This window comes from Penicillium malachiteum (genome assembly GCF_028827825.1).
Source record: "Penicillium malachiteum strain IBT 17515 chromosome Unknown utg000004l:1.0-4883003.0:1.0-4884900.0, whole genome shotgun sequence".
NCBI lineage: Eukaryota > Fungi > Ascomycota > Eurotiomycetes > Eurotiales > Aspergillaceae > Penicillium > Penicillium malachiteum.
Genome location: NW_026643097.1, coordinates 1807898 through 1822984, shown reverse-complemented (window position 1 = coordinate 1822984; position 15087 = coordinate 1807898). Strand labels below are relative to the sequence as shown.

General features: G+C 49.0%; 6 protein-coding genes across 6 annotated transcripts; 4 read left to right on the top strand and 2 right to left on the bottom strand.

Annotated features, from left to right (window-relative positions):
- Positions 1–16: 16 nt before the first annotated feature.
- N7483_008827 (uncharacterized protein) lies at positions 17–2345 on the top strand (the record flags this gene model as incomplete). The annotated part of the gene is made up of 2 exons (XM_057092254.1): positions 17–329; positions 388–2345. The coding sequence occupies 2 exons, from the start codon at positions 17–19 to the stop codon at positions 2343–2345; spliced, it is 2271 nt and encodes a 756-aa protein (XP_056943428.1).
- Positions 2346–2741: 396 nt separating this feature from the next.
- Positions 2742–3754, bottom strand: pup1 (proteasome core particle subunit beta 2; the record flags this gene model as incomplete). Its single annotated transcript, XM_057092253.1, has 3 exons — positions 2742–3395; positions 3499–3546; positions 3629–3754. 3 exons carry the CDS (start codon positions 3752–3754, stop codon positions 2742–2744), a joined length of 828 nt encoding a protein of 275 aa, XP_056943427.1.
- A 1117-nt stretch (positions 3755–4871) lies between these two features.
- On the top strand, positions 4872–9826 carry N7483_008825 (FG-nucleoporin NUP159; the record flags this gene model as incomplete). The annotated part of the gene is made up of 4 exons (XM_057092252.1): positions 4872–4943; positions 4997–5678; positions 5735–8327; positions 8383–9826. The coding sequence occupies 4 exons, from the start codon at positions 4872–4874 to the stop codon at positions 9824–9826; spliced, it is 4791 nt and encodes a 1596-aa protein (XP_056943426.1).
- A 434-nt stretch (positions 9827–10260) lies between these two features.
- On the top strand, positions 10261–11075 carry N7483_008824 (uncharacterized protein; the record flags this gene model as incomplete). The annotated part of the gene is made up of 2 exons (XM_057092251.1): positions 10261–10447; positions 10582–11075. The coding sequence occupies 2 exons, from the start codon at positions 10261–10263 to the stop codon at positions 11073–11075; spliced, it is 681 nt and encodes a 226-aa protein (XP_056943425.1).
- A 448-nt stretch (positions 11076–11523) lies between these two features.
- On the bottom strand, positions 11524–13057 carry N7483_008823 (telomere maintenance protein PBP2; the record flags this gene model as incomplete). Its single annotated transcript, XM_057092250.1, has 2 exons — positions 11524–12498; positions 12554–13057. 2 exons carry the CDS (start codon positions 13055–13057, stop codon positions 11524–11526), a joined length of 1479 nt encoding a protein of 492 aa, XP_056943424.1.
- Positions 13058–13765: 708 nt separating this feature from the next.
- On the top strand, positions 13766–14869 carry N7483_008822 (uncharacterized protein; the record flags this gene model as incomplete). Its single annotated transcript, XM_057092249.1, has 2 exons — positions 13766–13951; positions 14012–14869. 2 exons carry the CDS (start codon positions 13766–13768, stop codon positions 14867–14869), a joined length of 1044 nt encoding a protein of 347 aa, XP_056943423.1.
- Between the last annotated feature and the right edge of the window lie 218 nt (positions 14870–15087).

Below are 15087 nucleotides of genomic sequence, written 5' to 3'. Positions count from 1 at the left end.
TGCCATATCGCAGCTCATGTCTTTTGGTAGGCATGCCTACCGTCAGGCGTTGAAGCCCCCGGTAATTCCAACTCCGGATCATCCCTGGGTCAGTGACGATTTACTCGCAGCGACCTTCCGCCGATTTGCTCATGGACAGCGACGCCATGGCAGCTGTGTTCCCGGTCCCTTGGAAGCAAGAAGGCGTCTTGCGAAACGTCGGAATACAGCTCTAGCTGGATTCGGAGGAGCGGCAGCAGATGATATCGCGTGCTTGTTTGGACGCAATGGGAGAGAGCATATGAAGTGGACCGACCACTCGTGGCAGCGAACGCATATCGACACCCAAGGTAAGAATATGAGAGATAACTTGCGAATGAAAATTCAAAGTCTAACTTTTTTATTAAGATATGAGCAGCTATGCTTTTGCAACAGCCGATACCTCGCTTCCATTTTACGACCATAATCCCGAACCTATTGACCCGCGTGTCCCCGAAGAACATACCTCACATTTGCCAAAAAAGAAAGAGCTCAGCCAGGCGCAACTGTTCGAACAATTTCTTGATCGCAGTGATTGGGGAATTGAAGATGCTAGAGACACGGCTCGCCTGCTTGGAATCGATCTTCAGCGAGAGCCAGCATACAGTCGACAAATATTCGACAGATTGCTCATGCGGTCCAGTACGAACTTGACGCAAGCAATTCAGTTTCTGGAAGATCCATTTTTGAATACTCGAGGCTCTGGGAATTATCTTGCTGCAGTCGAGCTGTTTGTTCGATCGAAAGCAAGGCGTTCTAACCGAGTGGCCGTGCTCAATGCAATCTCGCGTGCCCTCGAACTGGGATTGGTCCCCTCGGACGAAATCTCACAAATTGTCAAGGCTTTGCCGAACATTATTGTTGAGCGAAATAAGACTCTGAGATCATGGGATACAATAACATTATTAAAGCATTACCGCTCCATGTGGAAAGCCATTGGGAAATGCAATATTCTGGGATATGGTGAACTCGATAAGGAGATTGTCAACACTTGGCTTGAAGAGTTGATAAGCATTGGTGAATTCCATTTCGCAGGTGAAATTACAGTCGCAACCCATGATGCCGGCTCAGATATCTATTGGCCGTCAACGTTGGTTCTGACATGGCTGGAAACAATCGGAGAAGCCACTGTCCAGCCGAGCCGTGATTTTCCCTCTGCATTATTAGGCCGACTAGATACCGAATGTGCAGCTAAATGCCTGATTGAAGTCACGGAACGCTTGATCCTAGGCGTCTCAGATAAACAAAAGCAGCAAGACCGGAGCCAAATACTTGAGCAATGGCGAGATTTCTTACTGAAAATCCCCAATGCCTCAGCCATCGGTTCGTCCCAAGCATGGTCAGATCTTCCTCTGGCCTATATTCAAAACCAGGAGATGGCATTGACCGCCTTACTCTCGCGCTCCAGCCTTTCAGCACAGCATCAAATCATCCTTCGGTTATGGATCTTACGCAGTCTAAGTCGTTCTTTGGGGCCTATGTACAACCAGAGTCCAAGAGCCACGGACCGGTCAATCTACCTGTTACTCAGCATGTATGAAACAACTGTGTCACAAACAGCAGGATCCTTTCTTGCCGACCTCCTTCATGGCATCCACGGCTTGAACATGCCATACAACGGCCTTCTTTTGCTTGCAACCGACATCAAGCTAAGAAAACTGGTTACAAAATCCACACGCCGAACTCTCGAACAACTCGAAACTTCACAAATTTCTCTATCAGACATCTGGACAGATCCATCTATCTACAATGGCGTCCGTGACCTTTTTTACGGAAGCTTCGAACAGATGTTCCGCCGTCTAGACCTTACCAGTCCAGAATCAGCAAACGAATGTCTTAATCTCGCACGAGTCGGAGACTCAAAAACTATCTGGTCAATCATTCGATTGCTACAGAACCACACACCATTCAAAATATCCCTCAACAAAGCTTGGGTACCCATCCCACACAAGGACGAAATGGCTCTTGTACGGTATCATCCCGGACCACGGAACAGCGAATGTCCCGATCCTTACGCAGCAGTTGACTTCATCCATCAACTTGCCGTGGCCTTTTCCTGCAGTCAACAGTTGACGCCCTCCCGCTCTTTTCATCTTGTTCACTGGCTCTACGATTACTTGCGTAAACATGGTGGACCTGTTCACCCTTCTTTGGTGCGGGCTATGTATCATGCTGGTGTGGTTCGGTATCGGCAGGATGGACGCCATGTCGCTCCTACTCAGTATGAGTATATTATGTGGATTATTGAGAAATTCGAAGGGTCAGAGGTTGTTGAGCAGCTTCTTGAGGGCCCGCGAATTGGAGATTCGCGCTCGAACTTGGACTAGTTCGAGTTTGCATGGTCCTTCCAGACCACTTTGTACATTTTATCATAGTATATACCTTCGAGTGCTTAGAGCCTCGTAAAATTTGAAATAGATACCAACATCCAGATTGCTTAATCCTCAAGTTCCAGAAGTAACCCTTTAGTCCTGTACTCTCGCCTTTTCAGTGATTTGAATTCGCTTAATATTGGCAACCTGAAGCCTGATGAAATATAACTCCTGTTGATTTCATTGATAGACTCGAGTATATTAGTTGCAGCCAAGCCGCATAACAATATTCAAGGCTAATCATCTTTCATGAATACAATGGCATTAACTGAAACAAGCGTAGTGTATATTAAATCGCCGCAGAAAAAAAAAATAACAACACTAGCTTGCACGTCAGATCACTGGAACCCTCTAGCTGTCCACCTCCATCTTCTCCGCGAGGTTGCTGTCACCAGAAAGCGTCTCAATAGTAACATATCTCTTCATATCTTCCTTGCTGATAACCTTCTGGTTCAACCAAGCAGTAGTACCACGTGGGAAACGGTAGTTCCGCTCCTTCTGTCCACGCTCGTTGGGCTTCTCATAATTGCGCATCAACTGAGTTGGCTTGTCCTTTTCAATGACGCAGACATCAACATTGCTACCAGAGCCCAGATCGTTGAAGATACCAGCCTTGATGGCCTCAGCACACAATTTCACAGCACCATCCTTGTCCAAATCCGGTTGCCACATCGACTCAAAGACAGACATCGCTGCCAACGATCCGGATCCCATGGTCACGTATGGCAACTTATCTGTGGAGCCGTGTGCATGTACAGTGTAAAGACCAACACCTGTGGGGTCAACACCTGCAACAACCAGGTAGGCACCGATGTGACCTTGGTACCGGAAGAGGTGCTGCTTAAGCATCGTCATGCAGGTAATCACACGGGGGTCGCGACCTGTCGATAGGGAGTGCAGTTCGACGTTTGAGCTGATCAGGGCGGTGGTGAACTCGGTATCGGCGGCTGTACCGGCACCAGCACACCAGATCTTCGGGGCGATGTAGTGAAGCTTCTCACAGTTCTATTTCCATAAGTCGAGTCATCAGTATTCTGCATCCTATTGCGAGTCTCACTTTCTCGATGAAGAGCCATGCTGTACTCTGCATCGGTATAATTCATCCTACCTTATCTGCTACTATGGGTCCACTGGTGGCTCTGGTATCTGCCGCAATCTGTAATTCCCCAATGGGTCATGTCAGCTTCCGTTTTGTTGAGGTTGTCTTCGGGGGTTTGGGGTTGTTATTGCTCTCGTACCACAACGCCATTATCGTAAATGCATCCCACAATTGTAGTACCGGTACTGGTGGCTTTGGGGAGGGGAACGCCCCTGGCGTGAAGAGCCGCGTTACGGTTGTAGTTGGAGAAGTCGAAGCCTGTCATCGTGACAATGCAGGGGTGAATCGACTGAGAGATATATGGCTAGCGGTTGGATGTAGGGAGATGATCACGGTTCGGATCAAGCAGAATGGATGGCAAAAATCGAGGGAAAGTCAAGATGAGGATGGATATGAGCAAGCTGAGGCAGTCGGAGCTGTTTGAAGTGACGAAGCTCCCGCAGCCTAGTTTACCTAAGGGTAGAGAAGGCGGTGAGTGGGGCTATATTAAATGTTGGAGCCTCAGGCTGTCAATATATTTGATGCCTTGCGACTTTACTGATGCCCATATGGTAGTACAAGTAAAATACCTCATTCATCGTGCGGACAGACTTCAGGAATAAGAAATCTTGGGAAATATCCATGGTCCTGACTTTTATTACGATATATAGTCGAGATAGAAGGCACTGGCAGACACAGCGGATAATGATGCAGTGATAACCAGGCTGTTTACATCTTACTAAGTTGTGTCAAGGTAGTTGATTTAATTTCTAGGGCTCCAAATATCCATATCAGTAGTTAAATAGAAACAAAAAATCTGGCTTTGTAGCTTGTGGTTGAAATGATCCAAGTCTGAATCAGGACTCTTTATTAATGTTTCTATGCTCTTTATGAGTAAATGAAATAGCAGCACTTGAGTGGCAAGTTTTTGTCATTGTCAGAAAAGTTAGTCAAAAGGGCGTAGTTATTACATTCAATTAGGAAGTAGTTGGGATGATTAGAACTGTTAGTATCAACTGTTGGTAATGCATAACATTGAAGCTGAAGCTCCACAAGAGAAAGCTTTGTTTGTGCCTTACCCGTCAGGCCATCAGCGCGTGTTTTAACTAGCCTCCATCACATTTTCGGGCAATTCAAACACCTTCCCCATCGAGACTCCCTTCGATTCACCATCGCGGTCCTCCCAGGATCTTTCCTTCTCTTCTCTCTCTTTACTTGGAGAGAGATAACGTGTCACGATTTTTGCGCGTACCTTTCAGCTGTTTAACCGGAGTCCGCAAACGCTCCACCGTCGCTCTTTCTCTTCAACGCCGCCGAGTTCACCATCGCTCAATGCTTCCAGGACGAACTCACCTCTAGGCGACTCTTCCCGATCAGTATCTGCCGACTACAATCAACTGAGAATGGCCTTCAATCTAGTGCCCACTCACGCGGTGCAGGAGCTTGGACCGGAGCTACCTGATCTCTACACGGATGTATGTTTTTGAAGAGCTTGGGTGATTGGTGAATAAACTAACAACAGATCTAGGAAATCGGTTTCAGAGGTCTCTCAGCTGATGCTAACATTCGCCTCCTTCCTACACCATGGCCCGAAGACGCCCTTCCATCCTCCACCTCCTCCCTTCTGGCTGTCGCGCAAAGCAAAGGACTAGTCATTGGTGCCGGTCCTGATGCGCTTGTCGTCGCAAGCGCTGACTCTGTGAGAAAAGCCATCGAGGCCCCCTCCGGAGAGGGCAAAGTGAAAACAAAGCCCTTCCAGCCGCAAGCAACAATCCCACTCCCTGCGCGCCCGACTCATGTGGCGTTCACCGCAAACGATGAAGCCTTGATCCTGGCGACGGAGAATGCATCCCAGATCTCTGTCTTCCAGACTACAGCTCTCTTACAGGGCAACTTCCAGCCAGCGACATCAATTCAAACCAGTGGCGCATCCATCCGCGCTCTGGTACCTAACCCGGATCTCAGCTCCACTCTTGTTGCCCTTGTCACCGTCAATGGTGAACTATTGGTTGCCGACTTGAAAGCTGGTAATCTGGTTCCAGGCGCAAATGGTCCAGTTCTCAAGAATGGCGTGAGTAGTGTGGCATGGAGTAACAAAGGAAAGCAGTTGGTGGCTGGATTAGCAGATGGAACAGCGGAACAGATGACTCCTGTAGGCATCAAGAAGGACTCGGTTCCTCGTCCATCTGATCTGGAGGGTGATTGTCATGGTGAGACTTGAAATTTCGACATTTTTTTGTTTTAATTCCTGCTAATATTCATACAGTCTCCTCCATTTCTTGGCTTGAGAACGATGTCTTTTTCATGGTCTATACTCCAAATGCCGCTGAAGATGACATGGGACAGAATCCTGCATCATCTTACTACATCATCACACGACGAAAGCAGGCGCCTTTCCTTGTCCAGAAATTGCCCGAGATTTGCTCCACCATGGGCTTTCAATTGAAGCGTTCACCCGCCTACAACTTCATCGTACGACTGCGCGACTACAATCCAGGCTTGAAGGATGTCTTGATTGTGTCATCGACTGCATCCACCGATGTTGGCCTCATTACACGACCTGAGAAGCCTCTGGGCGATGACGAAGCCTCTAAAGCTGTTGTTGGCCAATACACCACAACAGAAGTAAATGATGATGCCAAGAGGGCTTCAGTGCCTTTGAAAGACTCAGTAGATGAAACTTCTGTGATCGGGTTGGCTGCAGATCTTTCTTCCAGTGCGAACGTCGAGGCGCCCATTCCGGGTGAAGACATTGAAAACTCTTCCACCCCTCTTCCTGGTCTGTTCCTTCTTAATAATGACGGTATCCTTTCATCTTGGTGGTTCATCTATTCCGATGCCGTTCGTCAGAAGGTGGCATACTCTGGCATGGTCTCTGCTTCTCAATCGTCAATGAATACCTCTCAAATGGGAACTCCTAACCCGATCCCTACCCAAAAACCCATTCAAACATCTTCTCCAGCACAGCAGAAGCCTGCTTTTGGTCAGTCTGGCTTTGGTGCACCATCTCCCTTAGGATCATCTGCCTTCGGCGCGCCGTCAGCCTTGGGATCATCTACTCTTGGAAAGCCAACTGGTGGTACTGCCTTTGGCAGTCCATCTCTTTTGGGCGCATCTACTATGGGCGCAACGGCATTTGGAAAGCAATCCGCACCATCATTTGGTAGTCCATCCCAAATTGGTGGAGGTGCGGCTTCATCATTTGGTCAGCCATCGTTCGGTACTCCTTCCCAGCCTGGGGTTGGGTTTGGTTCTGTAAGCACGCCTGGCCAGGCCAAATTTGGCCAATCTGGCTTTGGTGCGGCGTCTGGGTTTGGACAGCCTACTGCTCCAGGAAAATCACTGCTTGGAACTGGAACTGCGTCTTCGGGGGCCGGCTTCGGCGCATTCTCTTCTGGTGGTGGTGGATTTGGTGGCCTTGCAGCATCAAAGACAGGCGAGTCACCCTTCGGCAAACCTCATGAACAGAGTGCTTTTGGTGCACCGCAAGCCTCTTCACCATTCGGGGCTCCGCCGAAATCTGACACTGCATTCCCTCCACCTGCGGCTCAGGCCAAGAATCCGTTTGGTAGCGGCGGTAATGCGTTCTCATTGGGATCTTCTTTCAAACCTGCAAATCCCGATGCTGCTGACGAGGCAAAGTCTGAAAAACAGACCTCGGGTGCGTTTTCTTTCGGTAACTCTTTCGAATCCATGGTTGAATCACCAAGTAAGACAAGTCCTCAGCCAGAGTCGATGGACGATGGGGAAGATTCTGCTGTTCCCCCTTCTGTACAGCCACTAAAGACTGAGCCAACCTCACTTTTTGGTAAGCCAGCACCTCAGACAAATTCTTTGTTTGGACAACCGACACCTTCGACCACACCCACATCGTTGTTTGGAAAACCGGTGACTCAGCCTACATTGGCCAAATCTCCCTCGCCCATTGAGACCAAGTCTGGATTTTCTTTCGGAAGCACGACTATTCAGACGAGCAGCCAATTTGGGAACCAAACCCAGATCACAAGTCCTCTTTCCGCACCCTCAGACAAAACGGTCACACCGAAGAGAGAACAGTCGGTGTCCACACCCAAGATATCGTCTTTCGATCAACCATTGCCACCTGATTCGACCAGCAGGGATAGCTATGCACCGGGCGATACATCGGCATCCTCCAATGTATCCAAGAGCTCAGCAGAGGACGCTCCTCTTCCTCCTGACTTTGTTGCCCCGAAAAAATTCTCCCTCAAAGCAGAGGATGCACCGCTTCCCCCGGACTTTTTGGGTCAGAAGAAGGCGCTGAAGAGCGATCCCTCGCCTCCTGCGAATCCATTCGGGCAGATTAAGGCTTCCATTAAGGCTGAAGAGGCCCCTCTCCCTCCCGATTTTACCAAGAAATCTGTTAAACCCGAAGAAGCCCCTCTTCCTCCTGATTTCGTTGCTCCGACCAAATCTGCCGCCAAGACAGAGGATGCACCGCTTCCCCCGGACTTTTTGGGTCAGAAGAAAGCGCGAAAGAGTCCCTCGCCTCCTGCGAATCCCTTTGGGCAGATCAGGTCTTCCTATAAGGCGTCAGAAGCCCCTCTACCCTCCGAGAGAAAACCGAGACGTGCACCGAGACGTGCACCGAGAGCTCCCGCTAAACCGGCCCCCGATGATTCAGATGCTGATTCAGATGCTCATTCAGAGGCTCGTTCAGATGCTCATCCAGACGCTCATTCAGATGAGGGATCCGAGCAGGATGAAAGTGAATATGCGGGTGAGTCTCCAGAAGAAAGGGAAGACGGGTCGGACTTCAGCGACAGTGGTGAGGAGATTACACATGATGAGATCAAGATCCCAAGCCCTAAGCAATCGGCGCAAAGTTCATTTGGTGGACTGTCTGACAAGAGTTCTACTGGAGGCCTTTTTTCCGGATACTCTAAGACGTCTCAGAAGCAAGGAGAAGCCCCAAACAAGCTGTTTGGCGAAATTCCGAAGCAACCTCATCTTCCACCCCCGGCCCATTACTCGTGAGCCGTACCGGTCACCCAGCCCCACTCGTATCAACCCACAGAGGAGTTCGTTGTTGAAGAGCCGGTCAGCACAGCCTGCTGGAGGCGCATTGCATGCCCGCAAGGCTTCTCTAACTCAGATTGCTCAGCAACGTGGTAGCAATTTGAGGAAGGCTAGTGATGTTTCCCGCGAGGAGCAGACTCGTGCTCACCAGGCCGCGCAACAACGCCGAGAAGAGGAGGAAGCTCTGTCTCTGTCTGACGATGACGAAGATGAGAGGCTTCGTGCCGATCTTTCTCGGCCGATTGAGCCTGTTTCTACGCTTGATCCGTTTTTGCCTCACCAGAACTACATGGGAGAGACAGCCAAGCCTGGTGTTGCAGGGATGGTCGAACGACTGTACCGAGACATTAACTCTATGATCGACACATTGGGTATCAACGCTCGTTCACTGGAATCTTATCTTCTTTATCAGCAGTCGTCTAACTCCTCAGATGCCAACAAGTTGGTGGAGATCCTTAAGAGCGACCAACCCGCGAACGTCTTGGATGAGAAGCTCTTTTTGCAAGATATCAGCAAGTTTGATGATGCTGTGACCGGTCTTGCCACTTCTCTTAACGAGCAGCGTGTGCATGGAGTAGAGGAGAAGCTTGATCAGTGCCGAGAATTTCTGACCAAAGACATTGTCACTCTTCGCGGTCAATGTGCCAGCATCCGCAAATCACTTGATGCGTACACAGATACTGGTGCAATCTTTGCAGCCCCCCTTTCTGCGGAACATGCTGCCCTTCAGCATGACCTTCGATCATTTTTTACGGATATTCAGAGCAAGATGGCAGATTTGGAACAAGGCGTCTCTATGCTACGTGCTAAGATTGCTGACATCCCTCGTGCTGACGGCGACTCACGACACGCATCAAAGCGACCCACTGTGGAAGCTGTTGCCAAGACCATCTCTACTATGATGAGCATGGCCGAGAACAAGAGCAGTGATATCGATGTCCTTGAGGCTCAAATGCGTAAGCTCGGTGTGGACATAGCAAACACTCTTCCCAATAGCCGCGAAGGATCTCCATTTACCACCCCACGCAAGAACACTGCTCGATTCCCAACCACACCTGGATCGCGTGGCTCTGTGGATAACAACAACAGTGCCTACCATACGCCTGAATCCGCTTCCCGCGGCGTCAGCTTCCGGGCCAGTATTAACGGCTCTACAAATCACAGCCGCCTTCGAAGTGTTGAGAGCATCGCACCTGTAGTTGCTCAGGAAGAGAGTGCTCTCTGGAAGGCGAAGACGCAACGTCGTCAACATCTGATTGCCAATCTGAAAATGGCCATTGACAAGAAAGAGGACAAAGTTCGCGGCATCGATGATATTTAGATAGTACAGGGATTTTCATTTTGAAGATTGCAACGAAAGAACTCCACCATTTGCATACTTCCTCGTTTTGAAGTTTTTTTTTTCTTTTCTTTTCTCTTTCTGTTGCTCCCCGGCGTGCGGTTTTCATGGCTCAAGAGCGCACTCAAAAGATCACTTGAATCCTCTTACGAAGGTGTATATAAATTTCTTGGTTTTTTTGGACGCCTTTTTGCCTGCTCACTAAGTTGTGTCTTTTTTCTTTTTTCTGTTGTCCTTCTATCATTAATCACCACTCGATACGCTTAGCATGATGTTTGAATGAAGATCGGAAACACTGACATCATCTCGGTGTGACATAAGTCCCAAACTATAATCTACAATCTACCTCATAACAAGTAACAAGTAACCTTTCCGTCACACTTGCTCGTCAATTATCACAATTAAAGTGGGTTATCATGTCTAAAACAACCACCGAGTTCATCTTCTTCAAGGTGAAGCCTTCCGTTCGTCCCGAAGACCCAAGGAATGCAGAAGGCGTCGGTCTACTCAAAGTGTTCAGCGAAGCTCAACATCAAAGCGGCCACGAGAATTCCGTATGGGGTCGTGCAGAAGAAGATGAGAATATCATAGTTTGGGTACTTGGTAAGTCACTTAAAGATTCGAAAACAAAGTCAGACAGAGTGTGTATAATAGAAGATTTGACATTTCAATTCTACGACGTTAATCTACATAATCAGATTAAATACATGTGATGCTAACTGACCTTAACTCACCAGATTGGACCGATGCACGCAGCTTCGCTAAAACAGAGGATCTATCTTCCTACCTTGATCCAGATGCCCAACCACCAACAACAATCTACACAACTCTCACCCCACCGCTCTCCAGCACGAACACCTTAACCAGTAACCCCATTACGGAGCTCTGTGCCCTCACATTTTCGAACGCGCTTTCCGTGCCGGAAACCAAAAAGTTGCACAGCGACTTGATCAATTTCCGAACTGCGCTATTGGATCACTTGCCGCAGGAAGTGGCGCCAAAGTCCTGGTCTATGGGACAGGTGGATCGACCGAGTATAGTGCAGCATGCCAAGAGTCCGAGTGGAAAGGCTGTGATGCATTTCATGGTTGTGGGTTGGGAATCTGTGGCAGTGCATAAGAAGGCGAGGGAGACGGATCAGTTCATCAATAGTATTACTCCTATTCGGGAGAAGTCGCTTGGGGCAATTCCTGGATTAGATATGAAGCATGTTAGCTTTCGGAAGATTTGAAGCGGGAGTTTGGATTGTTTTCATGCTGGGTTGAGACGTGGTGTTATAGATAAGATGAAAGAACTCGCTTAGGAATTCAAAGCATTGTTTGCAGGGCTGTTCTCTTCTCATGTAGGTTAATGTTGATGGTGTTAAGGCAGAATAGGAAAGGGTAGATTCGGTGCTACTGGTATCAAGACAGGAGGGTACGGGGAAGAGTCATGGGATTTGGTTATTAGGAGGCAGGGGTTTCAATAACACGCCTCAAATAAAGTACAGCCAGAAAGAGAGAAAGAAAAGGAACAGGGAGAACATAAAGACCAGTGAGTTTGAGAAGAATGAAAAAAAAAGAAAAACAAGAAAGAAAATAAATTGACAGAAGAAAACGTCGTAAACCACCGTGGACTTTTTGGGCCGGGCAGGGCCAGGGCACCCATGGTAGAAAAAGGAAGCAGTGTGAGTTCCAAGATTAGACGCGGTGCTTCTCACTTTCTAGTCGGGAATTAGATATCGGGTCCTGGGTCAATGGGAATAGGGTCGGGGGGGTTGACGAACCAAGTCGAGAGTACAGCATGTACAGTGCCATCTGGTTGCACTCTTGGGTACCGGTGATAGTGACCAAACGTTCGTTGCTATTCTCCTGGGGCTCGTTTATCTTGATGACACTACCGCTGAGATGGCGTATTTCGTTAATCTTAGCACCACCTTTACCGATGATGGCGCCGACCATGTCGTTGGGGATATAAATCTGTTGGGTCAGTGGCTGGCCTGGCATAGCAGCAGGATTAACGGGGGCTGGGGCAGTCGGGGCACCACGACCAGGAGTTGGCTGTGGCCCAGCAACATATGGAGCTGGCTGGTGGGGAGCAGGGCCAGCAGCATAGGGGGTGTGAGGAGCGGCACCATAAGGCATGGCAGGTTGACCAACAGGAGCTTGTGCGGGCTGGCCATGCATGTACGGAACGCCGTAAGCACCTGCCTGAGCACGGTTGGGGTGGGGGTGGTGTCGCTTGAAAGTGTCAGGGTGACCATACTGGCCACCAGCAGGCTGAGGGACATAAGGAACAACCTGCATACCACCTGGAACACCACCAGCAGGACCGCCACTACGGGTAGCGTAGGCAGAAGCAGCAGCACCACCAAATCGCTCAGTGAGCTGTTCCACTAGTGTGAGGGCCACGTAGTAAGTCGCAATGTGCACGGCGTCAGCAACGCCAAGAATTACCAGAGAGCGCTCGGTGGACAGGGCAAGGCAAGCATCGGAAGCGTTAAGCCGGGCACCTGAAGCATCCTGGATTTCACGAATGCGGCTACCACCCTTGCCAATGATGGAGCCAATAAGAATGTGCGGGATTAGCAAACGCAGAGGGTATGTCTTTGACTGTGCAGTGGAGACATCTTCCAGGGGTTCATTGTTCAGGGTACGAATGATAAGGCCAAATGCCTGCTAGGTTTAGAATATATTTCTTAGACTGAAGAAGTGGGGGAAAGTTACTCACCTTGGCAACTGCGTCCTGGGGACCGCTCACGGTTAAAATCCGCTCCACGGCACCCCGAGAATAATCGCTAACAGTACATTTGGCGCCAGAGAGACGGCGGATTTGGGACACATTCTCACCTCCCTTTCCAATGACAGTAGCTGCCTCCTGGCTGGTAATAACAGCACGAATGTGGATCCAGTTCGATTCATCCTGGACAGCATGCTGGTCAGACTGGGAACCCGCTCGTTCGCCGTGAGATGCAGTTGACTGAATGGGCTGAGTCTCAGAGTGATCCTTGCCGTTAGGAGCATCTGAAACTACCGTATCACCTTGGATATCCTTGGAATCCTCGACGGTAGGGATCTGGTTGCTCGAAACATCGGTTTCCGCCTCAGCATCGCTGCGTGCTACTTTATCCAGAGCGGGTCGCTTGGCCTCGGGTTGATCATTCGGAGCTGAGGGGGAAGACGGATCCTCAAGAGGACGCTTGGTGGACTGAGTGTTGGATGGAGATGCCGACATTTTGTAGATTATGCGCCGTGCTGTACTATTCCCACTTACGTAAGAAGTCGAGTGTCAAGAACCTTGGAATGAAGTCTGCTTTCTTCTTTTATGGATCGTCTATGTACACCAGGTGTTCTCGAGGAAGACGTGCTGGTGCTGGCGATCGGGAAAGGGATTCTGGTGCTTGATGCTGAAATGGAGAAAAGGTGGTGTGTAGAGTCGGCGACAAAGTGCAGATCAATGGCAGAGGGCTGGGGGATTCTTCAGGAGCAATGAAGCTTCAATTCTTGCTTTAATTCTCCGTTTCAGACACAAGAGATAATTCCGGAGTTCTCGAGGGAATGAGGAGCAAGACTGTGAAGGAAAGTGTAGATGGTCGTGTATGCGACTGGGGGTTGGGTAAAGATAGGCGAAACAAGGAAAACCGGGTGTGAAAAGGGGCTTGTCCAATCCAAATCAGGTCTGACTTAGGGGGGAAAGACGACAGGAGAGCAAAACCAAAAAGACCAGCGAAACTGGGGGGGGGAGGGAAATGAGATAAGAAGGGGAGATGAGGTTCAAGAGACGAAGCGGAGCGATGAGGTTACTCGCTGCTGATTACATGCGCTAAACCCAAACTAGTCACGTCACGTGGTATCAACGCGACGCGCTTGTGTTTTGTACTTCTATCTCATTATTCAATTGGAATATTTCTGGATCCTTACTGTTAAAAAAGAAAAGTCGAAGATGGAAGTCTCTGAAGATACGGTGCAGAAGATCCAAGCATTTGCTGCAAATCGTGCAGCTGTGGAGAAAGAGTCCACCAGACAACCTCTTAGTGCAACGGCCTTGCATGCCTATGGGCGACGTTTGGATGGAACCCTGCGGGGGCTTCAAGAGCAGGTCCAGCGCCAGGAGGAGGAGTTACAGAAGGTATGCTTGTATTCCTAGAAGAGAAAAAGAACCTTGGAAGTAACACACAATTTTTACTAGCTTCGGGAAATTCGTTCCCATGGCCTTTTGGGAGATGAGAATGACACTTGGACGCGGATCTCGAATGTGCGACGAGCCAAAAAGGCATATGATTCATTGCTCCAACTTGAACCAGGCCTTCCAGGCACAGATTCAACTCTTCCTTCGCTTGTAGCGATTCAAGAGACCTCGCAACTTATCAAAGAGAGCAAAGCCTCAATTACAATAACAGCAGAGAAATTATCTGAAGATCGAGAGCGACTTCGTGTTGAGGAGGGTAATTTACGAGATTCTCGTGCAATTGCCAATGGACTTCGAGAACGGCTCCAGCGGATCCGCAATACAAACAGCAGAAAGAAGGAGCAAACGCCTTCCCAAATTGCCCAAGAAACACTTAGCCAACAGAAGAAGAAGAATCAAGACCTGGAGCAGGCATCTGAAGACCTCAAGATATCTCTAAACATTTTCATTGACGATATCCTGGCTCCGATGCTTGCTGCGGAGGATCTAGGAGGCCCGACAGTGGGTGATGCCCTAGAGGTATCAGATGCCACGCTCAATGCTGGCTATACAGCCCATGGGAAACCAAAGAAACCAAAGCAGCCCCTGTCAACAGAAACCGACGATGGTCAACAGCGTATTGACCAATTTGTTCAACGCAGTGGGGATGGGTCATCCTCGACAAATAAACGAGAAACAGCAGCAAGAGAAGTGCATGACCTTCTGAATTCCTTAATGGAAACAGGCAACTCCTATGTGACTTTACAGCGGGACTCGGCTATTTCACGGTTTCTTGTGAGGGCAAAGGTGGCACAATTCCATCCACGAGATGCCCGGCGTTTGCGGCTAATAGATTTCGGTCGCTCCGTGGGCGAATAGACCAGAGATATGGTTAAAACGAAAGGAGATTGTTAAGGTGGTGGTATTATGTCTACATAAATCCTAATCTAATATCAATGTGTGGAAGAAAATGAATCAACACCTCCTATGCCCGATCGGCACAAAAAAAGTACAAGGAACAAGGCTCCCAGGGATGAGAGAACGCCTAAAAAATGCTTAATGCACATAACGCCAAGTCATTATCAAACACACCATAC